General features: G+C 49.8%; 1 protein-coding gene across 4 annotated transcripts; it reads left to right on the forward strand.

The window, feature by feature from the left end:
• The first annotated feature begins 1,849 nt into the window (after positions 1-1,849).
• Positions 1,850-23,540, forward strand: DNAJC5 (DnaJ heat shock protein family (Hsp40) member C5). Of its 4 annotated transcripts, XR_011236371.1 has the most exons (6): positions 1,850-1,980; positions 20,335-20,452; positions 21,261-21,474; positions 22,043-22,214; positions 22,301-22,375; positions 22,909-22,966. XR_011236371.1 is itself a non-coding variant. In XM_069495524.1 (5 exons), exons 2-5 carry the CDS (start codon positions 20,346-20,348, stop codon positions 23,010-23,012), a joined length of 597 nt encoding a protein of 198 aa, XP_069351625.1. In that variant the 5' UTR covers positions 1,850-1,980; positions 20,335-20,345; the 3' UTR covers positions 23,013-23,540. The 4 variants fall into 4 exon arrangements, 3 of the variants coding, with proteins under 3 accessions (XP_069351625.1, XP_069351627.1, XP_069351626.1); XM_069495524.1 differs by lacking the exon at positions 22,301-22,375 and having other exon boundaries at positions 22,909-23,540; XM_069495526.1 differs by lacking the exon at positions 22,909-22,966 and having other exon boundaries at positions 22,301-22,902.
• The last annotated feature ends 950 nt before the right edge of the window (positions 23,541-24,490 follow it).

Here is a 24,490-nt window from a genome sequence, read left to right on the forward strand (position 1 = left end):
TCCCAACACAAGCTGAACACGGCTTCAATCTGAAATTGGTACTAGGTCTATCTTGTTCTCTCAGTCCTCCAATTCTGACCTGAAATCTTTCACTCTCTTGAATCAAGAGGCAGGGATATCAATCTGGCCTTTCTGCTTCTTGGTTTCATAAGTCTTTTCTTGCTGCCTGTTTGATGTCGCAGTTAATGACTGCTAGGAAGCTCTCAGCCACTCACTCACAGGCCCTGAGCCTGGAACAAGCCTGGCAGTTCAAGACTGGCATGATGACAGTGAGCTACAAGATGGTGGCAGAGGAAGGTGGGGCCAGAGCGTGTTGGAAAGGAGTTTGCATTTCACTCAGTGTGCCCTGGGAAGCCTTGGATGTCACTTGGTTTGTTTTAAGATGATTCCAGTAAATGCAAAATGCTCAACGGGCAAGAGTGGAAGTGAGGAGGCAGGAGCAGTGGCTGCAGGGGGCTGTCTGGGTGGCTTCTAGGATTAAAAGTGGCACGTCTCCGCCCAGCCAACACAGAGTAGGCACTCAGTACCGGGTGACAGGTGCTCTGCGGTCAGGTCTATGCAAACCTACTCCCAAAGTCTGAGGAAGTTGAGAGGCCAGAGAAAGAGGCTGACTTACCCAGTGTCTCAGACAGAAACATTTAATTGGGACTTACAAACAGAAGCCACATCTTGGGTGGTGGCGAAGGGAGACGAGTTGGTGGATCCCCGCACCATTACCCCCAGACCCAGGGCTTCCAGACCAGCGGTCCCTAACCTTTTTGCACCAGGGACGGGTTTCATGGAAGAGTTTTTCCTCCGACGGGGCGGAAGGGGAGCCAATGTGGAGAGGCTGTAAATACAGATGAAGCTTCCCTTGCTCGCCCGCTGCTCACCTCCTGCTGTGCGGCCCCGTTCCCAAGTTTCCTGGAAGACAATTTTTCCAGGGACAAAGGGTGGAGGGGCGGGCGGCGGAGCTCTGCGGCCCTGTCCCTTACGGGCCCGGGGCTGGGGACTGCAGACCACAGGGAAGGAATGGGCGGGACCACTGAAGTTGGCCCCGCAAGGCAAAGGCAATGCTACGAGAATCGGCCGGATTTGCGTACAGCAGGAAACGCGGGAATCTGCAGGGGTTCGGGCACTGGCGCCGGGCGAGGGGCGGCGGGCCGCCTGTCCTGCTCCCCCCGCCATTCTCTGGGGTGGATCTGGAGGTGGCTGGGCTCCGGCGTGGAAGGAGGTGCCACATCGGCGCTCCGGGGACGAGCGAGTGCCGGCCCCGCGACCGTGGCGGGGCGGCGCCGTCGGGCTCCGCCACCTCCCACCGGCGCCCACTCCGCGTCTCTGACGGGAACCATCGCGCTGAGGAAGCTCCGCTGTACGGCGAGCCCCCTCCCGCCCCTTCCTCGCGGCTTGCCGCGGCACCGGCCGGCCCACGGGCCACTGGAACCACCCGGCTGGCCCCGGAACTGGGGTCCCGCCCCACCCCTGCCGGGCGGCGGGAACTTCCGGCTCGGCCGCCGCGAGCTCCGCCCACCGCTCCGGAGCTTCCGCCCCCGGCCGTCATCGGGGCTCCGCCCCGCATGGGCGGAGCCTCTCCCGGACTGTCACCTTGAGCCCCACCCCTCGTGGGTGGAGCCTCCGCCGGGCGCCCCTGAGCCTCTGCCCCGGCCGGCCGTCGGGCTCCGCCCCCGAATGGCGGGGCCTCCGCACGCCGCTCTGGGCGCACGCGCCGCCAGTCGCGGCCGCGGCTCCGACCCGCCAGGGCCCACGTCTTTCCGGGGGCGCGCGCGCCGGTGCGGGTGCGTGCTCGAGCGTGCGTGAGCGTGCGCGTCCCCGCCACCTCTGCCGGTGCTGCTCCCGCGCCCTCTGCCGCCGCCGCTGCCGCCGCCGCCGCCGCCCCGGGAACCCAGGCTGAGGAGCGCCTCGGCCGCTGCCCAGCAGCGCGGCGGAGCGGGGAGCGGGAGCGGAGCCGCGGAGCCGGCGGGCGGGCGGCCGGGCGGGCAGGTGAGTTCGCGCGGGCGGGACCACGTCAGGCCGGGGCGGGGGCGCGGGGCCGGCGCGCCGGAGCCGGAAATGGCGGCGACCCTCGGGCCGGGCTGCGGGCCGCCGGCGGCTGCGACGCGGGGCCTGGGCTGCGCTCGGGGCGAGGCGGCCGCGGGGGCCGGGCCTGGCGTCGCCGGCGGACGGCGGCCCGGGCCCGCCGAGGAGCGCTCACCTGCCGGCTCCGCGGAGCCGGGTCTGTGCGGCCGCCGGCCCCGGGGCTTCCCCGGCCCCCGCCCGCCCACCGCGGCGCCCCTCCGGCCCGCGGCCCGGCCGAGGGTCCGCGTCGTCCGCCCGTGGGAGGCTCGAGGAAGCCGGAACCGCCGGTTTAAGGGAGCCGGACGGTGTAGTCCCCGGGTCACTGTATACATGGCTTGGAGAATTGAAGATTGTCCTTTAGCGCTCTGTAAATGAGTCTGCTAGATGTTGTAAATTCCGAAAAGCATTTGATTTGTTTAAAACAAACCTTTCATCCGCTGTATAAAAACATTATTTTAAGAAGCGCTTTGTATCGCACTCTTACGGAGAGCGTATTAGGAACTCATCCGTTCGGGTTCTAACTTGGTGTTAAGTGGTGGGATTAAGGACTCCTTTTTCATGTCCCTAAGAGATGATTTCTCAGAATTCATTCCGTTGTGTCATACAGGAAAAGGAAGTAAGAAGTCCAGCTTTAGTTTTGTTTTCAGGTTTAGGCTTGCTGGGGAAGATTTGGATTGTTGCTTGTTGGTGGTTCGGAGCCTGCTAGGTGCTGGGTTTGAATTGTTAGACACTTTGTTTAGAAAAACCTATTTTAATGATAAAAACAGTGACATTGCTCCATCTATTGTCACGGTTGCCTGAAGGCAAAACCATACCCAGAGCTTCTAAGATTTTATGTGCATTTATTTGTTCTCTCTTTTTGAAAAGTATCACGCTGAGTTTCAGGAATATATAATCTGTCAAACACGGTGAAATTGGAAGCCTCTATTTAAGGGCTTGGGGGAAGTTTCCAATCCACGGTTCTCCCTTCACTGCGGAGTGTTGTAGGACCGGTGGTGGCTGGGGGCTCCAGGTGGCTTCTGGCCAAGTGAAGGGCTCTGGGAGCCGCCGCTGGCTGGCTGACTTTGTGGCCTCTCGGTGGAAACCCTTGGTGAGGGGGGATGGCCTGCAGGGTCTCAGTCCCCCCACCCCTCTGTGACCGCTGGCCCCCCGACTCATCCTGCACCTGCCACAGCAGGCTCCTTTCTGGTCCGTGAACAAACTCGTGTGCTCTGTCCTCAGGCCTGCCTGCAAGGCTCACTTCTCACCCTCGTAGCTCTCTGAGGCATTCCCTGACTACCCTACTTATTTCAACTCTCTGCTTCCTTATTTCCTCTCTCTCTTCTCTGCTTAATTTTCCCACGGCACGTAATTCTTCTAACGTCCTATTAATGCATTTATGATACTTAATATTTTGCTGTGAGGTGAGGTCCGTGGGGAAACTGCTTTGTGCAAAGAGCAGTGCTGGCACTTGGTATGTGCCCAGTAAATATTTGTTGAATGAAGGAAAATGAGCCCAGCCACAGCTGTGCAGTGTGATGGCCTCGTCACCTGGAAGTGCTTGTGGGTGAGTACTGATCGCACAGAGGTACAGGCTTCCTGGGAGTTGTGGGATGAGTAACATTTGTCCTTGGGACAGAGTCACCAACTCCCACCTGTCCACTGAGGAAAGACGGCCGGGTACCAGGTGGATTGGGGGCTGCTTGGTACCTTCTTGTAAATCTTTTTGCAATTTTGAATCTATAATTATTTAAAAATTAAAAAGTTTTTAAAAGTCAAATCTGCCACTGGTAAGAATGCTTTTAGAAATTTTGTCTTTGATCACCAGAAAAAACCCCCATGCTAGTCCTTACATTCTGTTGTGACATTTGGTAAGTAGAGTGGGGTGGGATCGTGTGCCTGGCTCTTAATTGAGAAGAACTTCTGAGATGAGCCTTCCTGATGCCCTCAGCCCAAGGCCCATCGGCCCTGATGCTGTATCCGAGCCCAGCAGGGCCTGCTTTGTGACTCAAGGCTCTGGAGTCCTTTCCAGAACCTTCACCTCATGTCCACATTAACTCAGAGTGAGTGGGTTTTCTTGAGCTCCTGGAGATGATTCTTGTAACATGGTTCAGAGAGTAAACAGGTGCTGCACATTCCTAAGCCATTTCTGTATTCTCGAGTCCCCCTCACTTGCAGAGGGTGGACATTGGTGGGCTCAGTTGTAGGACTATCCTGGGCACCAGTACCTTGCACAACATCTCACTGTTAATAATTGTCAGACCTGGAACTTGAACTCAAGCCTTCTTTACCAGGTTTCTTCTGATTATTCATTGACCACTTACCTGACATTACCATGAAGAATCCTAGAATAAGCTGCTGATGGTGTAGCTCTAGAGCCCAGATGTGAGGTGCTCACATTGGTGCCTGAGGTATAGTAGGTGGTCAGTGGGTGTTTGTTGAATGAATAACTAAAGTGCAGTGGGGCCGAAGGTCATGATAAGGTAGAATTTTATCTAAGGTGGGAGTTCGCTTCTGAAGTTGGGGAGTAAGGTGAAGGGGGGTGGTATACAGGGTTTGGAGTGTGTGGTGCTGTGGGCAAACCATACCAGCAAATGAGAGCAGCCAGTTTTTCTCCCGTAAGGAGACAGACTCCTGGTCTTCAGGAGACAGATTAGAATACGTCTGTACAGAAGTGAGACGTGACGACTGGTCCTGCACAGGAGAGACCCTGACTCTCAGTGGTGGCCCTCGTGCATCTCAGGTGTCCCACGCTGGGCAGTTCACACTGTCCTCCTCCTAAAGCGAGTTCATGATCGTATTCTGATTGGAGCATTCTTGGGCTGCAGGTTGCTGGGATGTGTCCAGGGAGTGTGATCTCCTGTCAGACACACCCCCTGCCCATCGCAGGCCTTCCCTCTGTGCAGCAGCAGCTCTGTGCTAGATGCTCCTTCCTGAAAGAGGATGAGACCAGGGCTCCCGTGACTGAGGCCCGTTCTGTCTCTGAGCCTCTGCACTCTGTGAAATGAGGGTGGTTGTCCCTACCCTGCCTGCCCGGAAAGACATCTTGTCCGCTGCTTCCTGATAGAAGTGACTGAGATGCTGCAAAATCATAATAGCCTTAGTTCATGGAAATGCTACTTCTAAGAGCTGGGACTGCCTGGACCCCCTCTCCAGATAATGACATCTGTGGAAGAGGATTAGCAGCTAGTCTGTCACCAGTCACTAGCAATTCTGCTCTGAAGATTTAAGGATTAGATTACCCAGCAACCTTTAGCGTAGATTTTTGTTTCTCATCATCCTTTGCATTGACTTTGAGTACCTTGTGTGTTGATGAAAAAGTGTGTTCTGTTTCATTGTTGGTGCGTGGCAGACATTCAATAGATAGAGGTCATTAAAAATAAAAATTGTTTTAAATTTTAAGAGTTTTCCAAATATGTTGCTATTTCACATTGCAATTGAAGAAATGGCCAGGTGCGATAGCTCACACCTGTAATCCCAGCCAAGGCAGGACTGCTTGAGGGCAGGAGTTTGAGACCAGCTGGGCAACACAGCAAGACTCCATCTTTACAAAAAAAAATTTAGCTGAGTGTGGAGCCTTGGAGTGTGAGGTTACCGTGAGCTACGATTGTGCCATTGCACTCCAGCCTGGTGACAGAAGAAGACCCCTCTCTTGAAAGAAAGAGGTCAGCATCTCATTCTCTAAAGAAGGAAGTACTTAATGAGGCCAGGTTTGGGGCGCTTCTAAGTGATGCTGTCTTTTTTTTTTTTTTTTTTGAGACAGAGTCTCACTCTGTTGCCCAGGCTAGAGTGAGTGCCGTGGCGTCAGTCTAGCTCACAGCAACCTCAGACTCCTGGGCTTAAGCGATCCTCTGCCTCAGCCTCCCGAGTAGCTGGGACTACAGGCATGTGCCACCATGCCCGGCTAATTTTTTGTATATGTATATTTTAGTTGTCCATATAATTTCTTTCTATTTTTAGTAGAGACGGGGTCTCACTCTTGCTCAGGCTGGTCTTGAACTCCTGACCTTGAGCGATCCACCCGCCTCGGCCTCCCAGAGTGCTAGGATTACAGGCGTGAGCCACCGCGCCCGGCCAGTGATGCTGTCTTGATCAGTTGCACATTCTGTCTTGATCAGTTTCTGCTTCAGGACTGATCTGTATACACCAAAATTTCACTTCATTCAAAAATCATTCTGTGTTTTACATGAATAGTTTTACAGACCTAGTTCTGTGGCAGAGAACTTTGCCATTTATTCCTGACATATTAAACCTGACATCTTAAACCAATATTAATATTTGTATCTGTTTTTTTTTTTTTTTCTTTCTTTCTTTGAGATAGGATCTTGCTCTGTTGCCCAAGCTAGAGTGCAGTAGTGTCATCGCGTAGCTCACTGTAGCCTCGGATTCCTGGGCTCAGGCAATCCTCTGGCCTCAGCCTCAGAGTAGCTGGGACTACAGACACACACCAGCATGCCTGGCTAATTTATTTATTTTTTTGTAGAGACGGGTCTCACTATATTGCTCCGGCTGGTCTCCAACTCCTGACCCCAAGCAGTCCTCCTGCCTGAGCCTCCCAAAGTGTTAGGATTGCAGGCATGAACCACCGAGCCTGGCCTTGATTAGCATTTTTAAATTTTATGATACCTTGTGGATATTTAGTGAATGTTCCTTAAATATGTGAATACAAATAAACCTATCATCATGCATTGTTTGTAATTTTATTGTCCTTTTAATTGTTCTACATTGAACATGTATGACCAGCAGCAGTGGTCATTTACCAGATGAAGTGTAGAGTCCTTTGGTGTCTGCATTGCTGTGTTCCGAGGAGTTCTGTGCAGACTGGTTATAAAGTTACGATCTGGCAAGTCAGAGCCTTGGAATGCTGACTGGCCAGCCTCCTATCAGCTGTGCCCCGCCCTCCTGGGTCTCTGGAGTGTGGCCAGCCTCTGCTTAGAGAGCTCTCCGGGCGCCATCCTCTGCTCTCTCTGGGTGGAGTGGAAATGTGTTCTCGTGAAACCAGCAGAACCCAAGTACCCAGATACAGCATTAGACGGTCTAATTCTGACCCTGAGTTGCTGGCCCTGAAGGGGCAGGGGCTGAGTTCAGGTGCCAGAGGTCGAATCCACAGGATCCTCACCCCACAGCCTCAGAACAGAGGCGAGCTGGGCCAGAGGCCTCCAGCCACGGCCAGGCTGCGGGTGCCCGGCCAGGCGACGGGGTGACGGCAGCTCAGCAGAGGGAGGGAGTGCCACTGCCTAGCTTTCTTTTTTTTTCTTCTGTTGTTGGGAGGGATTAGTAGCGGAGCAAATGTTTCATTTTTTTCGTTACGCAGCTCCATTGCATTTTTCTTTAATAAATAGGAGTGTCTTTTATTGTGAGAGGGCTTCTCTAAGAAAAATAATGAAAGAAATTCTGGGTCCAAGAGTACAAACTTTATAATTTTTGCCATGTATTACCAAATTCCCTCTGGCAAATGTATCTGTGTCTTTTCCCCTTTACTCAAAAGAGATTTTAACACTTTATATTTTCGTGTTCATTTAGCTGCTACTGTAGGGTTTGATATTAAAATCTGAGTGGCTTTGCTTTTTCTTTTTGCCAGTGCAGTACATTTTGCTACATCTCCCTTGATGTATTTAAAAAAAGAAATTTCAGGCTGGGTGTAGTGGCTCAAGCCTATAATCTCAGCACTCTGGGAGGCCAAGGCAGGAGGATCACTTGAGGTCAGGAATTCGAGACCAGTCTCAGCAAGAGTGAGACCCCATCTCTACTAAAAATAGAAAGAAATTAGCCGGGCAACTAAAAAAAAAAAAAAAAAAGTAGAAAAAATTAGCCGGGCATGGTGGCACATGCCTGTAGTTCCAGCTAGTTGAGAGGCCGAGGCAGAAGGATCGCTTGAGCCAGGACTTTGAGGTTGGTGTGAGCTATGATGATGCCACGGCACTCTAGCCCAGGCAACAGAGCAAGACTCTGTCTCAAAAAATAAATAAGTAAATAAAAATAAAGTAAGAAATTTCTTATGAGCCAGGTGTGGTGGTTCGCCTGTGGTCCCAGCTATTCTGTAGTCCCAGCAACTCAGGAGGGTCACTTGAGGCCAGGCGTTCAGAGCCAGCCTGGGAAACACAGTGAGACCTTCCTCTCTTAAGAAAAAATACATTTCTAATTGTAAATGGACTTGTAAAGTTCCCTGAATGAGTCAGTATGTTTATTTTTTTTTATTTTTTTTATTTTTATTTTAGAGACAGAGTCTTGCTCCGTTGCCCGGGCTAGAGTGCCGTGGCGTCAGCCTAGCTCACAGCAACCTCAAACTCCTGGGCTCAAGCGATCCTTCTGCCTCAGCCTCCCGAGTAGCTAGGACTACAGGCATGTGCCACCATGCCCGGCTAATTTTTTCTACTTTTTTTTTAGTTGCCTGGCTAATTTCTTTCTATTTTTAGTAGAGATGGGGTCTCACTCTTGCTCAGGCTGGTCTCAAACTCATGACCTCGAGCGATCCTCCGGCTCGGCCTCCCAGAGTGCTAGGATTACAGGCGTGAGCCACCGCACCTGGCCAGTCACTATGTTTTTAAAAGTAACTGAAAAAGTTGTATTCCAGGCAAGGGCTTTTACTGGATGGTATCCATCTTTTTTGTTGTTTTGTTTTTTAGTTAATAAATGTTCTTTTTTTTTGGAGAGAGAGTATCGCTATGTTTTCCCAGTCTGGCCTCAAAGTCCTGGGCTCAAGTGACCTCTCACCTTAACCTCTCAAGTAGAGAATATAGGTATGTACCACTGTACTCTGCTCAGCTTCTACTTTTTTTTTTAAAAACTTTAATGGCTGTAAACCATCTTATATTTTAATGTTTTAATGATGAAACTCTTCACATGGAAATTTTTAAACAAATTAACACCATATAATTGTTCAGTTTAATTTTGAGATGAACTTATAAAGTCTGCAGTTTAAATATAACAGGTTTTTTTGTTTTTTGAGACAGAGTCTTGCTCTGTCACCCCAGCTAGAGTGCAGTGGCACCATTATAGCTCACAGCAACCTCAAGCTCCTGGGCTCAAGCGATCCTCCAGCCTCAGCCTCCTGAAAAGCTGGAACTACAGGCGGGTACTACCACCACCATGCCCAGCTAGTTTTTCTGTTTTTTTTTTTTTTTTTCTGTAGGGAAGAGGTCTCACTGTTGCTCAGGCTGATACCTATGAAGTATTTCTTAACTTGTCCAAGCTGTATTGCTCCCCCTTTGAAACAGTGTATCTTCCTATGAAATTCACTTGAAGGATTCCCCCCCATCCCCAGTAGCAAACATTCTGAAATGATACTATGTGTAGTTTGTTGAACAGGCACTCTGGGCCAAGGTTACTTAATATGCATTAGCCATTATTCCCAGGACAGCCTTGCAGGGTAGCTCTTAAACAATTTTATAGGCCTGACGTGGTGGCCACGGCAGGAGGATTGCTGGAGGCTAGGAGTTTGAGACCAGCCAGAGCAACATAGGGAGACCTCATCTCTACAAAAAGTGGAAATATTAGCCGGGCGTGGTGATGCATTCCTATAGTCCCGGCTACTCTGGAGGCTGAGGTGGAAGAACACTTGAGCTAGCCTGGGCAACACAGTGAGATCCCTGTCTCTAAAAATAAATAAATTTTTTTGTTAAACAATTTCATTTCTGTTGGTGGCATTTTCTCATGTCATCCTAGTGGATTGTTATTGACAGATGGGCTCACAGCATCATGGCTCCCACGCTTGGTTCGTCTGCCCCTGCCTTTTTCTTTCATAAAAATTTATTTGTGAACATGCTTTAAGACAAAGGTATTAGGACTCACGCAGAGCCTGAGGTGGCCATGAGTAGGCAGCCTGGCCCCAACCCGTCTCCTCTCAGGCAGCTGGACTGAGATGCACTCAGGTGTTCATGGCAGAGGCATCCTCACGAACATGCTCTAGGTGTTCATGGCAGGGGCATCCTCACGAACGTGCTCTAGGTGTTCATGGCAGAGGCATCCTCACGAACGTGCTCTAGGTGTTCATGGCAGAGGCATCCTCACGAACGTGCTCTAGGTGTTCATGGCAGAGGCATCCTCACGAACGTGCTCTAGGTGTTCATGGCAGAGGCATCTTCACGAACGTGCTCTAGGTGTTCATGGCAGAGGCATCCTCACGAACGTGCTCTAGGTGTTCATGGCAGAGGCATCCTCACGAACGTGCTCTAGGTGTTCATGGCAGAGGCATCCTCACGAACGTGCTCTAGGTGTTCATGGCAGAGGCATCCTCACGAACGTGCTCTAGGTGTTCATGGCAGAGGCATCCTCACGAACGTGCTCTAGGTGTTCATGGCAGAGGCATCCTCACGAACGTGCTCTAGGTGTTCATGGCAGAGGCATCCTCACGAACGTGCTCTAGGTGTTCATGGCAGGGGCATCCTCACGAACGTGCTCTAGTTTAGGAGGAACATACCGACACCTCCTAAGTGTCTGTGATTTGTACCTTTTATTTGTGGCGCGTCTTAAACTGGCAGCATGTTACAAAGGCAGCGTAGCTACGCGGCAGACCTGGGTGCTGGAATGGGCTGGTGGTCTTTGCCCTGTACTCACCATTTAACCGTCCTGCTGAATGACAGCTGCCTCCCCCAAAGCCTTAAACATAGGTCTTCCCCTGTATTTTTATTTTTTGGGTTTTTTTAGAGACAGGGTCTCACTCTGCCTCCCAGGCTGGAATGCAGTGGCGTGACCATAGCTCACTGCAGCCTTGAACTCCTGGGCTCAAGCAGTCGGTCCTCTTGCCTGCGCCTCCCAAAGTGCTTGGATTACAGGCCTGAGCCACCACACCCAGCGCCTCTGTTTCTAAAAGGCAAAGGACAATAAGGCAAATTAATGAACTGTGAGTTTTTTTGTTAAGGAAAACCCTTTTTACATCTAAAGTGCTATGCAATAATAATTACTATTAGTCTTTAAGCTGAGAGTTAATTAAAATATAACCAACAAAACTTATTCAGCTATATAAACTTTGTACATGTATTTATTTTATTTTATTATCTTTTTTATTTTTTTTAGAGATGGTCTCACTCTGTCACCCAGGCTGGAATGCAGTGGCATGATCACGGCTCACTGTAACCTCTGACTCCTGGGCTCAAGCGAGCCTTCTGACCAGCCTCCCGAATAGCTGGGACTGCAGGCGAGTGCCGCCATGCCTGGCTAGTTTTTCATTTTTATTGAAACATATTATCAGGGGTTAATACAGCACCTTATTCAGAGAAGGCTAGATGTCAGGGCAGGGAAGAATTACTCCCTTGTACCAAATGGTTGCTGAGAATCGGTCATGATGTACAGTGCTTGGGAATCAGACTTGGGTTTGGATCACAGCCCTACTGATCCCTGGCAACGTGACCTCAAGTAGATGTTCAACCTTCCTGAGCCTCGGTCCTCTCATCCGCAGAGGGTTATCGTGTGCCTGGCATTGGTCTGATCACATCACACAAGCTAGCTCCCAGACAGGCCCTGCTCCAGACTATTTTTATCCCATTTGACAAAGAGGAGACTGAGATGTGGAGATGTCAGTACCTTGTCCGGTCGTTGAGCCCTGCGAGTGGCAGAGCCCCGTTCCAGTCCAGGCAGGTCACCCAGAGCTGCCCTCCCACCCGCTGGGCCAGGCGTCCATCTCACAGGCCGCCTGGGGGTGTTGGGTGGGGTACAGGCACGTGTGCCCCTGAGTGCTCCCACAAGGTAAGCGTTCCCTGAGTTGTAGCTGCCGTGTAGGTACAAACTGTAGCGGTGACCACAAGTTCTGTCCCAAACCTACTGTCTTTCCGTTTTGAGATGCGTGTGTGTTTTAGCACTGCCTCGGAATTTCAGCATGTTGTACACCTGGCTTGTCAGGGTTTAACTGGCACCTTGTGCTTGGTTGCATACTCTGTTTGACGGAATCATCTGATTCTAGTCGTCGTTGCAGGGAAACAGTCACTCTGAAACCGTGTTTGTCTGCTCCGGCAGAGGCGGTCCACAGTGGGAGGCACTGGCCTGCCGTCTCTCCAGGGTGACTTTCTCTAAGGGCAGCCCCAGGCCAGGGCGTCAGTGCCGGAAAGTTGGTGCCATTTCCGTCAGTTCTGTTTCAGAAGTACTGCCGTTGGAAGTGCAGGAAACACCCTGGTGTCGCCGGTGGCATTTTATGAGCTCTGACTCACGCACTGTGTGTGTCTCAAGCTTCCCGTTCCGGAGTCCGCCTGGTGGAGCAAGCAGTCCACCCTGTGGGGTGGGGCGCGGCTGGAGGGTGGGTCATGGGGTTTACAGCATCATAAAACGAGCAGGGCAGAGGTTACTGAGTAAATGTGTTACCAGTAGGATTGTGGTCATGGGCATTTATAAATTTGTGTGTTATTTGAAGTTGAGGATTTGAGTGTTACGATTATCTCTTAATTCAGGTAATAAGAGAATTCTTCCTGGTAGGCGTGTCTCATTTTAAGTTGGGGACTGCGGTAAGAATTTTGGGTCATGGTGGCGGTTCTGTCCTAGAATCTTTTCCATGAGTCATTTTCATGGCAGTGCTGAGGTCCTGGACATGCCCTGCTTTCCCGCAGTCCCGTTCGGTTCCTCGGGGTGCCAGCTTGCCGGAGCCTTGGCCGCCCAGGTGTCACGCCCTGTGACCTCATTGTTTCTCTGCTGTTGGTCCCCTCAAGGGTGATGTGTGCGCAGGACTGCGGGGGTGGGGCCAGAGGCGTTTGAGCACCAGGGCATTCGTTAGAGGATGGGGTCACAGGTAGCCTCCTCCCTGAGCAGTGGGGTTGGAGAGTATGTGACTCTTTGGCCTCTTCCTGTGTTTAAACGCGTATCTGTAGTATTTTGGCTCAACTTCTGTCCTCTACCTTGAATGATTGTATTCCAAGCATCAGTTTCTAAGGAAAATCCTCATTAGATGTCTGGCTGTAAATCAGTACTGATAGAATTAATTCAACAAACATTTATTGAATGCTCTGCTAAAACCTGGGCAATAATAGCTGTTTATAAATTAAAAGGGCTTCAGGGTGCTGGGTTTCATTTTCTTTATAGCTAATCACACCCTTGGAATGGTTTTACGGTTTGGGAAACTGGGTTCCAGGCAAGGGTTCCAGGCAAGGGTGTGGCTCTGGGTTGCGGCAGTTCAGTTTTTCCCCAGGTGTCTGCCTGCAGCAAGTGGTGGTCAGTTTTGCTTCCTTGCGTTAATTTTGTGAAGCGTGCTGGGTGCGGTGGCTCCCACCTGCGATCCCAACACTGTAGGAGGCCAAGGCGTGAGGATCCCCGGAGGCCAGGAGTTCGAGACCAGCCTGGGCAAGGTGGTGAGAGTCTGTCTCCACAAAAAATAAATGACGTTAAAGGGTTGAAAGTCAGGAGTGCAGATGAGGAGGCTGCGTGGCACTCAGTGTCCCCAGCCCTCACGCTGGCTCTGGCTTGTTGTTGCTTCACATGTGTTCGTGGAGTCGGATGGTGGCCGTTTCCTTCTGTTCTGCAGTCTGCTAAATTTTTCCTTTTGGGATAAATAAGAAATTCAGAGTTACACATTCGTACTGCTGGGCCTTTCTCCGTTTCGCTGTGTTCCGGCTCCTGCCCCAGCCTGCTGCCGGACCTGCCTGTTGGAGTGTCCTTTGGCAGTCGATTGTTACGTGGTTCATGATGGATTTTAAATATTCCCCAGAAAGTTAGAAGTAACACCAGTTTTATTTCATCTTTAGTATTTTTATGTTTAGCAAGAGATTTCCATCTGCACACTGGGCTGGGGGCGCCTCCGCAAAGCAGCAGGTACCTGCCCCTCTCCTGTCTGCACCTGCGTCCCGACAACCCTGCGTGCCCTGCCGTGCCCGTTCGCCGACACACGAGGCAGTACCTGTGTCATCCCCGTCCCGGTGTGACGGGCACTCTTGACAGTTTCTTGCTTGTTTCCTTTGTGTTTTTCTGTGACATCACGTTGCGGTGCTTTACCAACAGGTACACATCATCTGCTGTCTCCCCAGCTTCAGGGCGTCAGCATGTCTTCCTTCCCTCGCCTGCCCCTGATGTCTGTTGTCCTCTCTAGAGTTGTCCCCTCCCCAGCCAGGTTGCTAACAGCCCTTTTCTTGGCTTCTTTATTTTCGGACCATCCATTGTAGGATGTATTATCTTTGTGGCCTGGAACTTCTCTCTGCACACTCTCCAAAACTAGATGGAAAAAAAAAGAACATAAGTAAAATTGACCTTTTTTTGATGTGCATCTGTCTGAGTTTTGATATATATAGCTGTATGCAGCCGTCCCCATAGGATACAGAATAGTGCCATCAACTGCCCGCCTCTGCTGACCCCTGGCTGCTCTGTTCGCAGTTGCTATAGTTACGCATTCTTGAGAGTGTCCCACAAATGGGATCATAGCGTGTCTCACCTTTGGAAACGAGCTTCTTTCACTCAGGATGACGTCTGCAGAGTCATCCAAGGGGCGTGGGGGCTCCGTGGTTTGTTGATCCATTCACTAGTTGGAGGACGTGTGTGTTTCTGGAGTTTGGAGATTGTAAACATTCCTATACAGGTTTTTTGTGTGAACATCCATCTTCATTTCTCTTGGGTAGACACATGGAAGTGGGGTTGCTGGGTCAGGTAGTAAGTCTGTTTTTAACTTGATGAGAAACTTCCGAACTTTTCCGGAGCAGCTGAGCGTTTTGCATCCTGCTGGCAGCGCTGCTGTTCTTTCTCGCTGGCACTTGGTGGTGTCGGGTTTAGAGCAGTTCTGGTAGGTGTGTAGCGGCATCTCTTTGTGGTTTTGACTCGATTTCCCAAGTGAGCGGAGATGTGAGCATCTTCTCCTGTGCTTACTCACTGCAGCAGCGGTTGCCCACTGTGGCTCGTGCCCTGCCTCCGCTCGCCACCCTGCTCCAGCTGCTCAGGGATGCGCAGAGCAACCTTGCCCGTACTGAGAACTGGGAACAGCCCACACGCCCTTCACGGAAGAGCAGATGGATAAGCCGTGGTCTGCACGCAGTGCAGTGTGACCACAACCGGAAACGGATGAGCTATTGCTATGTCCCGCAACTCGGATGAATTTTAGAAACACCCGTAGTCCCAGCTGCTGGGGGTGGGGAGGCTGAGGTAGGAGGGTTGCGTGAGCCAGGATTTAAGACCACCCCCCCCCACCTCCCGGCAACATAGACCCTCATCTCTTAAAAAAAAATGACAACTAAATAGTGTTTTGGGATATACATGTGAGGTCATGTTTTTTAAAAGCAAGAGAGTAATAAACATTAAATTCAATGTGGTATATACAGGAGAACACAGGGAGCTTCCGGGTTATTGATAATTTTCTAGTTTCGAAATTGGGGATGGGATCGTGGTATTTATTTTATCACTGTGCATTATAACGTATATTCCTTTCTGTCGTTCACATATTACATAATATTTAAAACCGAACAAAATGCCATTTTGAGAAGCAGTCTTCAGGAGAGCCTAGGTGAACTCAGTCTCAGTGATGTTGAATTCAGAGAGGCGACAGAATTTATTAAAATGGATAAAGTAAAAATTGTAGCCTATGATGGTAAAAATACTGGCTTTAATACTACAGGATGAATAGGAAAAAATGGCTTTTTTATGCCATGTTCTGTTATTTATCAATTTTGAAAAGAAGCATGGAAGAAACTTTTTAAAAATTTATTCTAGCATTGCAGAAATGACTACACTGTGCTATATCAGAGAATTGCAGTAGAAAGCAGCTTATAACTCTGTAGCCTCATATATTACCTTTGTTATACAGCATGAGAAAACATAACTTTTTCGGTTTCTTTTTTTTTTGAGACAGGGTCTCAGAGACCCTGTCATCCAGGCTGGAATGCAGTATCACAATTATAGCTCACTGTAGCCTCTAACTCCTGGGCTCAAGTGATCTTCCTGTCTCAGCTGAGTAGCTGGGGCTACAGGCACCAGTCACCACCTCCGGCTAATTTTTTCTTACTTTTTGTAGTGATGGGATCTCACTATGTTGACCAGGCTGGTCTTGAACTCCTCACCTCAAGCCATCCTCCCACTGCAAACCCCCAAAGTGCTGGGATTATAGGCATGAGCCACTTTGCCTAGCTTTTTTTGTTTGTTTGATTGTTTGAGACATGATCTTGCTCTTTTGCCCAGGATAGAAGTGCAGTGGTGTCATCATAGTTCACTGCAGCCTCAAATTGCTGGGCTCAAGGAATCCTCCTGCCTCAGCCTCCTGAGTAGCTAGGACTACAGGCGCACCACCACACCTGGCTAATTTTTAAAATTTTTGTATAGAGATGGGTTCTCTCTATTGCGCAGGATAAACATAATTTTTTTAATGACAAATCACAAGTTATTGCCTTCTTAAATACATTCTTTAATAAATTCATTTTAAAACTCAAAAAAAGGAACAAAAATAGGCTTCCTTTTAAGGTGTTTTCAAGTTCTGTTCTTTCAAAGTTGGCACATGATTTTCCCCCCAACAGTAGGTTGAATTCAACAGCAACTTTTTATAAAACATTTATTTTCCAAAAGTTAATGTTAATTTTTTAAAACCCACAAAACTTCATTTCTCTTTCCCAGTATCACATATCCTAACAACGAAGTCAGACACTGCCGTTTGGGACTTAAGTCTGTCTTTTAGTCATAAGACTATGTTCCAAATGAACTTGAAGCTTTTAAAAGTTCATATTCCCCTACAGTGGTTACTTTTTAACTAGAAGGTTAACTTTTGAAATGTGTGTGAAATGGTATAGAAATCTAAATTTAATAATTTCTGTGCTTGGACAACATTTATTCCATTTTCTGGCTCAAAATATAGAATGCCAGTTTTTAAGTATTTATTTTGTTGAGACAGGGTCTTGCTATATTGCCCAGGCTGGTCTTAAACTCCTGGCCTCAAGCGATCCTCCTGCCTTGGCCTCCCAAAGTGCTGGGATTACAGACATGAGCCACCATGTATGGCATAGAAGGCCAATTTGAATAATGTTCATAGTAGTAGCTACTTCTGGAATGGGCTTTTGATGTACTATTTTCTTACAGGGCCAGCAGACTTTATCTTAGGCTTTGTGTCTGTTGAGAGCAGCTACAGACAGTACAGAAGCAAATTGCTACGTCCCAGTGAAAGTTTATTTGTAAAAACAGGTAGCCTGCTGTAGAAAATTGGAGAATTTTATGTTTCACTTGATTTTCTTGTATCTAATTTGCTTTGAGAACAAATAACCTTAATTAGATAGTTTCTTTTCTTTTTACTGCAGGTAAAATTGACATACAGTGAAATGCGCAGATCTTAACTGTGAATTTCAGTGAGTTTTGTATATGTATACATCTATGAAATCACCACCCCAATTAAGTTATAGGATATTTCTTTCTTTTCTTTTCTCTCTCTCTTTTTTTTTTTTTTTTTTTGAGACAGGCTCTCACTATGTGTGCCAGGCTGGTCTTGAACTCCTGGGCTCAAGCTATCCTCCTGCCTCAGTCTCCCAAGGAGCTGGGATTATAGGTGTGTGGCACCGTGCCCAACCAAGTTATAGGATATTTTTATCAAGGTAGAAGATTTTGCTTCACCGCTCTGAAACAGTTACTTTACTGATTTATATCATGATAGATTATTTTTCCTGTTAATCTTTATATAGATGGAGTAATTTTGTATCTAGTTTGTTTTCATTAACATAATATGTTTGAGATCCATCTGTGTTATTGCTTGTGTATTTCATTCTTTTTATTGGTGAATAGTAATCACTTCTGTTAGTGGCCACTGGGGTCGTTTCTCCACTTAGAGCTGGTATAGTGCCAGTTCCTGTAAAACCCAGAGACCTTCGGCATCATCAGTAGAGTAGCCCTGTGTGTTACCTCACTTGCACTGTACCCCCAAGCCAATGTTGGTAATTTTTGCTTTAAACCATCCTATGTATTAAAAAAAAAAAAAAAAGGAAAAAAAGATCTTTTACCTAGATTTGCCCTTTCCAGTGGTCTTTGTACCCTTCTGAAAATCTGAATTTGTATGTGGTACCATTTGCCTTTAGCCCAGATAACTTTCTTTGGCATTTCTTGTATTTTAATTCTTTGTGATGGGTTTTTCTAGCTTCTGGTTATCTGAAAATGTCTTTATTTCACTTTTGTTTCTATAGGATGTTTTTGCTGGAAATAGAATTCTGGTTTTTTGTTTGTTTGTTTAAATTTTATTGTGTATACTGAAGGTATGCACCTGATGTTATGGGATACATAGATAGTGAGATGGTTACCACAGACGAACAGCTTAACGTGGCAGTCATCTCGTGTAGCTAACCATTTTCCCCTGTGTGGCAAGAGCAGCTATAATCTACTCACTTACCAAAAATTCTGAATACAGTACAGTATCACATAGTGAATCTCATTGACTTATTTTGAAATGTTAAATCCAGCTTGCAATCCTGGAATAATTACTTAATCATGATGTATATAACTTTTTCTATATTGTTAGATTCAATATGTTAATATCTTGTTAAGGTTTTTTTTTTTTTGTTTGTTTGTTTGTTTGTTTGTTTTAAGACAGACAGGGTCTCACTCTGTCACCCTGGCTAGAGTGCAGTGGCATCATCACAGCTAACTGCAGCCTCAGGCTCAAGCGATCCTCCTGCCTCAGCTTCCCAAGTAGGTGGGACTACAGGCATGCGCCACCATGCCCGGCTAATTTTTGTATTTTTTGTAGAGGCAGGGTCTTGCTGTGTTGCTCAGGCTGGGTGGAGATTTTTTATTACAAATTTAGTTTTATTAATAGATACAGGGCAATTCAGATTTTCTGTTTCATTCTGTGTCGATTTTTAAAAAATTATTATGGGTACATAGTAGTTGTATATCTTTATAGGGTACATGTGATATTTTGATAAAGTTTACCCTGTCTTATTGATAATTATACTCCATTCTGTGTCAGTTTTGGTAAATTGTATTTTTCAAGGCATTTGTCCATTTCTTCCAACTTTTCTAATTTCTTGGCGTGAAGTTTGTAATATTCTCTCATCTTTTTCATCCCTCTAGGATCTGTGGAGATGAACCCTCTTTACCTCTTCCTTTTATTCCCTGTCCTCAGGGATCCAGGCATTGGCTGAGGCCCACCCATGTTGGGGAGGGCAGTCTACTGAGTCCATGGGTCTTAACACTCATCTCATCCAGAAACATCCTCACAGACAAATGCAGAAATAATGTTTAATCTGGGCACCCATCGGCACAGTCAGGGTGCCACTTAAAATTAACCATCACATATGTTGTATTTTATTGTTCAATTTAATACATTTTCTAGCTGGGCTCAGTGGCGCACGCCTGTAGTCCCAGCTAATCTGGAGGCTGAGGCGGGAGGATCACTTGAGCCCAGGAGTTCAAGAGAGGTATGATCAGGCCACTGCACTCCAGCCTGGGCAACAGAGGGAGACCCTGTCTCTTAAAAAAAAAAAAAAAAAGAAAAACAATTATAATTTCCCTTGTGATTTCTTCTTTGGGCTACATGTTATTTAGAATTATGTAGAAGAAGTATGTTGTTTGATATCAAATACTTGAGGTTTTCGTATGTATCTTACTATAAACCTTTAAATTAGGGTTTCTGATTCCCTTAAGGTCAGGGCACACTGTGTGATTTCAGTGAGTTTAAATTTATTGGAATTTAAGGCCCAGCATGTGATATGTCTTGGTCAGTGTGCAGTGTGTGCTTAGAAAGATTGTTCTGTAGATTGGAGGTGGTTCTGTGACTATCAGTTGGGTCATGGTGGTTTGAGAGTGTGGTTTTATCTTTGTTTGTTTGTTTGTTTGTTTCCTGTCTCTGGAGACGGGGGTCTCACTGTGCTCAGGCTGGTGTCGAACCCCTGAGCTGCAGCGATCCTCCCGCCGGGGCCTCCCAGAAAGCTAGGATTATAGGCGTGAGCCACCGCACCCTGCCGGGAGTGTGATTTTAAATCATCAGTGTTTTTCATGATTTTTTTTTTTTATGTCGTCGATTTCTGAGGAAAGTATTAAAATTACAGTTGGGTATTACATTTTCATCCATTCTCACAATCCCTGACTTGAAGAGTTTCATTTTCATTTATCTTTTAACTTTTTAGCTATACTTCTTATTTTTTATGTAGGGGTTGCTCTGGGGATTAAAATACATATCTTTAATTTTTCAGGGTCTGCTTAGGGTAGCAGTACTGTAGTCTGTCATGTCCAGTGTGGCGTGGGCCTGCTCCTCCACACGCCCATATACTGTGGGGTCTGTCTGTAAATATTATAAACCCCACGAGACAGTGTTTTGATTTTTTACTTTGAACAGTCTTATGGAATAAAGTCCATCAGCTCCACGCTTTATATTTTCATCTGTACTTGTTGATGGTTTTTTTGTTTTGTTTTGTTTTGTTTTAATTTTTTTTGTAGATTAGCCTAACATGGCAGACCAGAGACAGCGCTCACTCTCTACCTCGGGGGATTCACTCTACCACGTGCTTGGGCTGGACAAGAATGCAACCTCAGATGACATCAAGAAGTCCTATCGGTAAGAGGCCACGCATAGGCCACCCTGTTCCCTCCTGTGGTTTAGTCAGCATTTTACCAAGAACTACTGCACGCACTTTTCCCTGGCAGACTTGGTGTTCGACTAGTAACAGTTCTGTTGCATCTTTGTGTGTCTAGTGTGCTCCTTATGGCCTAAAATTGTTATATTAATGCTCTCTTGGCAACAAAAAATAGCACTCTGTAGATCTTACAGACTGCGCACAGTTCCACAGGGAGTCAGGGTTTGGGCTTGTTGAGAGACCGCCTTGGTGCAAGCAGAGCTTTGGAATGGCCAAGGGAGTTACTTGTTTGAACACAGTGGTAACAGTCTCTTTGCTCTGTTGTGTTCTTCCAATTGAACTTGAAGAACTTAACTCTCAGGTACGGTTTCATTGAGTGACCTGTAAGAGACATATATCATCATTAATCCAGACCATTCAAATAGTCCTCCTTTTGTGTTCTTCGCGTTGTAAAACTTACTAAACATTAAAATGCTGTCATTACGCTCTCTACGCTCACCACCACCTTTGACAGTGTGCAGTGAGCCAGCTAGGACACCAGGGCTCAGTGGTGGGGTTTGCCTTTGCACTGTGGAAGTTACCGGGGCCCAGCCCCTCACTCACCTCGGGACCTCTGTGGGTGGGTCAGGGTGAGAGGGGGCTTGCCCTGAAACGACCCTGACGTTCTGGAACTCTGGAAAGCTGGAAAGTGAAGTGGTAATGGGTAAACATTTCTTCCACTGGGCCCTCCAATGGGTAAGTGTAAAACTTGAAACCAAGATACAGCCAGGAAATGATTTTGGTTTGCAGGAAACTTGCCTTGAAATATCACCCTGATAAGAACCCTGATAACCCAGAGGCTGCGGACAAGTTTAAGGAGATCAACAACGCCCACGCCATCCTGACGGACGCCACAAAAAGAAACATCTACGACAAGTACGGCTCCCTGGGGCTCTACGTGGCGGAGCAGTTTGGGGAGGAGAACGTGAACACCTACTTCGTGCTGTCCAGCTGGTGGGCCAAGGTGAGGGGCAGGTGGTGAACCACCAAGCTGCGGGGCACTGAGGGTGCCTCCTGCCTGCCAGGGCTTCAGACCCGAAGGACCCGTGCATTTGATTCAAACACCTACGCTCCTGAGAAATGGTTTCTTTCTCCTCGCCCTGTGACGGGTGAGGGTCCGAGGCTGCTTGCGGCCCGCGGTAATGATCAAAGCGCGCGGGATGCGGAGCGAGACCTGTGGAGCCCGTCGAATCAACACGATGTTCTTTTATAAGTGACTCCAGGCTCTTAAAAGGATGAGGTGGGGGAGAGGCCTTCATTTCTTGCTGGCGTTTCTCTGTTTCCTTATTTTACTCCCAATGTGCATCTCGAGTAAGGCCGGCCCTTAGCTGTAGGAAGCCCGGTTCCAGGTTTTACATCTCAGCCGCCATTCCCATCTTTAAACATTTTTCTTTAAGCCACTGATGTCTTTGTCTCTTCTATTTAGTTCTTTCTTTATCCTTCACCTGGAAAACAGTGCTCTTGGCGTGGAACGTGCCACAGCCTGCCGGTGGTCTCGGAGGCCGTGCAACGCCAGGCTCTTGTCCCCCCAGGCCCTGTTTGTCTTCTGTGGCCTCCTCACGTGCTGCTACTGCTGCTGCTGCCTGTGCTGCTGCTTCAACTGCTGCTGTGGGAAGTGCAAGCCCAAAGCGCCCGAGGGCGAGGAGACGGAGTTCTACGTGTCCCCCGAGGACCTGGAGGCGCAGCTGCAGTCCGACGAGAGGGGTGAGTGCCCGTCCCAGGGCCCGTGTGCCTGTGTGGGGCCGCGCCCGCACGGGCCCTGAGTGCTGTCAACCTGTCTTGTCAAACAGGAGGGCACTGACACTGTGCCGCGAGTGTTTGTGGTGGCAGCTGGGACTGTTGAGGTGTGAACATGGACCCTGGAGGTAAAGCAGGCGCAGAGGGCTGTCCCCACCCGTGACCTGCGCTAGCCATAGATCCCAGGGGCCGAGAGGTGGGGCGGGTGGCCAGCAGGTGGGCAGGGGCCGAGGGCCAGGGCTGGCGGTGACGGAGGTGCCTGAGGAAAGCCGTATTGGGTGGAGGTCAGCCAGTAGCCTCTCCCCATGGAGCGTTTGTCCAGGTGACTGAACTTTGTGTGCAGGACGGTGTTGATGGGCACAGCCGGGCGGCTGCCCTCCTGCAGTGCCCTGTGTCTGCCACACAGGCCGGTGTGGCCGGGCCAGGCCGGGCAGCTGCCCTCCTGCAGAGCCCTGCGCCTGCCACACAGGCCGGTGTGGCCGGGCGAGGCCGGGCGGCTGCCCTCCTGCAGTGCCCTGTGTCTGCCACACAGGCCGGTGTGGCTGGGCCAGGCCGGGCGGCTGCCCTCCTGCAGAGCCCTGCGCCTGCCACACAGGCCGGTGTGGCCGGGCGAGGCCGGGCAGCTGCCCTCCTGCAGTGCCCTCGTCTGCTTGCTTTTCAGAGGCCACAGACACGCCGATCGTCGTACAGCCAGCGTCTGCCACCGAGACCACCCAGCTCACGGCCGACTCCCACCCCAGCTACCACACTGACGGGTTCAACTAAATCCGGGAGAAGCTGTGGTCCCAGGCGGTCAGCGCCTGGCCACCCCAACCTTAGAATCATGAACTGTAGTCACAGACACGGGGAGGCTGCTGCCTGCCTGCCGCGGTTGCGCTGGGCCCCTCCCGCCACCTCCACGCCCGCCCAGCATCGACCCTTGACCCACGAAGTGCGTAGCATGCAGTATTTAAAGCAGTGTAGCTACGGCCTCCTCCTGTTTTTCCTTTTTTAATAGCATGTGTGGGGTTATGTTCCATGTCTGTGTTGTGGACGTGCACGGCGTGGCCGCGTCAGCCGGACGGTGGGGCTGCCTGGGGGCTCTCGGTCAGGTCGGTCCAGCGAGGGTTGGTCGCAGCCGCCAGGTGCTGCCCGGCCAGGTGGGCAAGGAGAGGAAGGAGCTGCCCCTCCTGCCCTGTGTTCTTGGGCCGAGGCCGGTGCTGCCTGGCGGAGCTGCGTCTCCGCGTCGGCCGCAGGGCCTGGTCTGCGCTCTGTGCTCCCCAGCCCCAAGGCCGCAGCGAAGTTCTGATGTCACCTGCCCAAAGTTCTGATGTCACCTGCCGGGGAAGGGGCTGGGCCACGTCCTCCCGGGTACCACCAGCATCCTTGCCCGTTCGCGTGTTTGTGGTGGGCACGGGTTACGTGGGGTCTCTTCGCCTTGTTGACGGGCCTCGCAGTGGGATTTTTCCTGTGGGCAGATTTGCTGTGGAAGGCACAGGAGGGCCCCTTCTGGGACTGAAGCCACGTTCTCTGCACGGTGTTTCTAGCCTGAGTGTCCCTGTCACAGGGACTGCGAGGGTCCTGTCCTTGGAGCTGTGTCCTTCGCCAGTGTGTGGGAGGTCGTTTGCGTTCCTGCCCCTTCCCAGGCAGCGAGCTGGATTGCGAGCTGGATTGTGGGGGCCGCGTCTCCCCTCGCCCCCACCCCGGGTCACTCTCCACATTCCTTCAAGCCACCTGTCCCTTTTGTAATAAATCCTTTCTGGACCTTTAGAACCACAAATGGTGGGACCAGCCCAGTCAGTCACAGTCAGAGGGACTGAGTTCTGGTGTGGGTGGTGCACGGCCGCCTGTGCCCTGCCCTGGCGACGGGCAGCCCCCAGAGCCCTGTGTGTTGGCCAGAGCGCCCCGACTCCACTCACCTTCGCCCCTCCCCGACGGTCAGGCAGGACTAGAGACGCTGGGTCCCTGGAGGAAGGGCTGGCTGGACCAAAGGTCCCTCGGCCGCGGGAGGGCTGGGTCCCAGGGAGGCCAGTGGCCAGGCCACGGGATCCCTTTGGGAATGCTGGGAGTTGTCTCCCAGACTGGGTGGGGGCTGAGGAAGTGTGGGTGTGACGTGCCGTGCCGGCCCAGGGCTGGGAGCTGCCCACACCCCTGGCAGCGCAGGCTGCCCCCGCCCTGGCCCCGGAGCAGAGTCCAGGGCTGGTTTCTGCAGAACTTGCCGCTGGCTGCTGCTGAGGGTCTTCCGAACTTGCAGTAGAGATGAG

This window comes from Eulemur rufifrons, chromosome 20 (assembly GCF_041146395.1).
Source record: "Eulemur rufifrons isolate Redbay chromosome 20, OSU_ERuf_1, whole genome shotgun sequence".
Taxonomy (NCBI): Eukaryota; Metazoa; Chordata; class Mammalia; order Primates; family Lemuridae; genus Eulemur; species Eulemur rufifrons.

What these genes read in the sequence shown, in the direction of transcription:
- DNAJC5 (XM_069495524.1), top strand. Translation starts at nt 20,346, where the DNA reads ATGGCAGACCAGAGACAGCGCTCACTCTCTACCTCGGGGGATTCACTC. An exon ending in GACATCAAGAAGTCCTATCG is followed by an intron (nt 20,453 to 21,260) that starts GTAAGAGGCCAC and finishes TTTGGTTTGCAG; the next exon opens with GAAACTTGCCTTGAAATATC. An exon ending in GCTGCAGTCCGACGAGAGGG is followed by an intron (nt 22,215 to 22,908) that starts GTGAGTGCCCGT and finishes CTTGCTTTTCAG; the next exon opens with AGGCCACAGACACGCCGATC.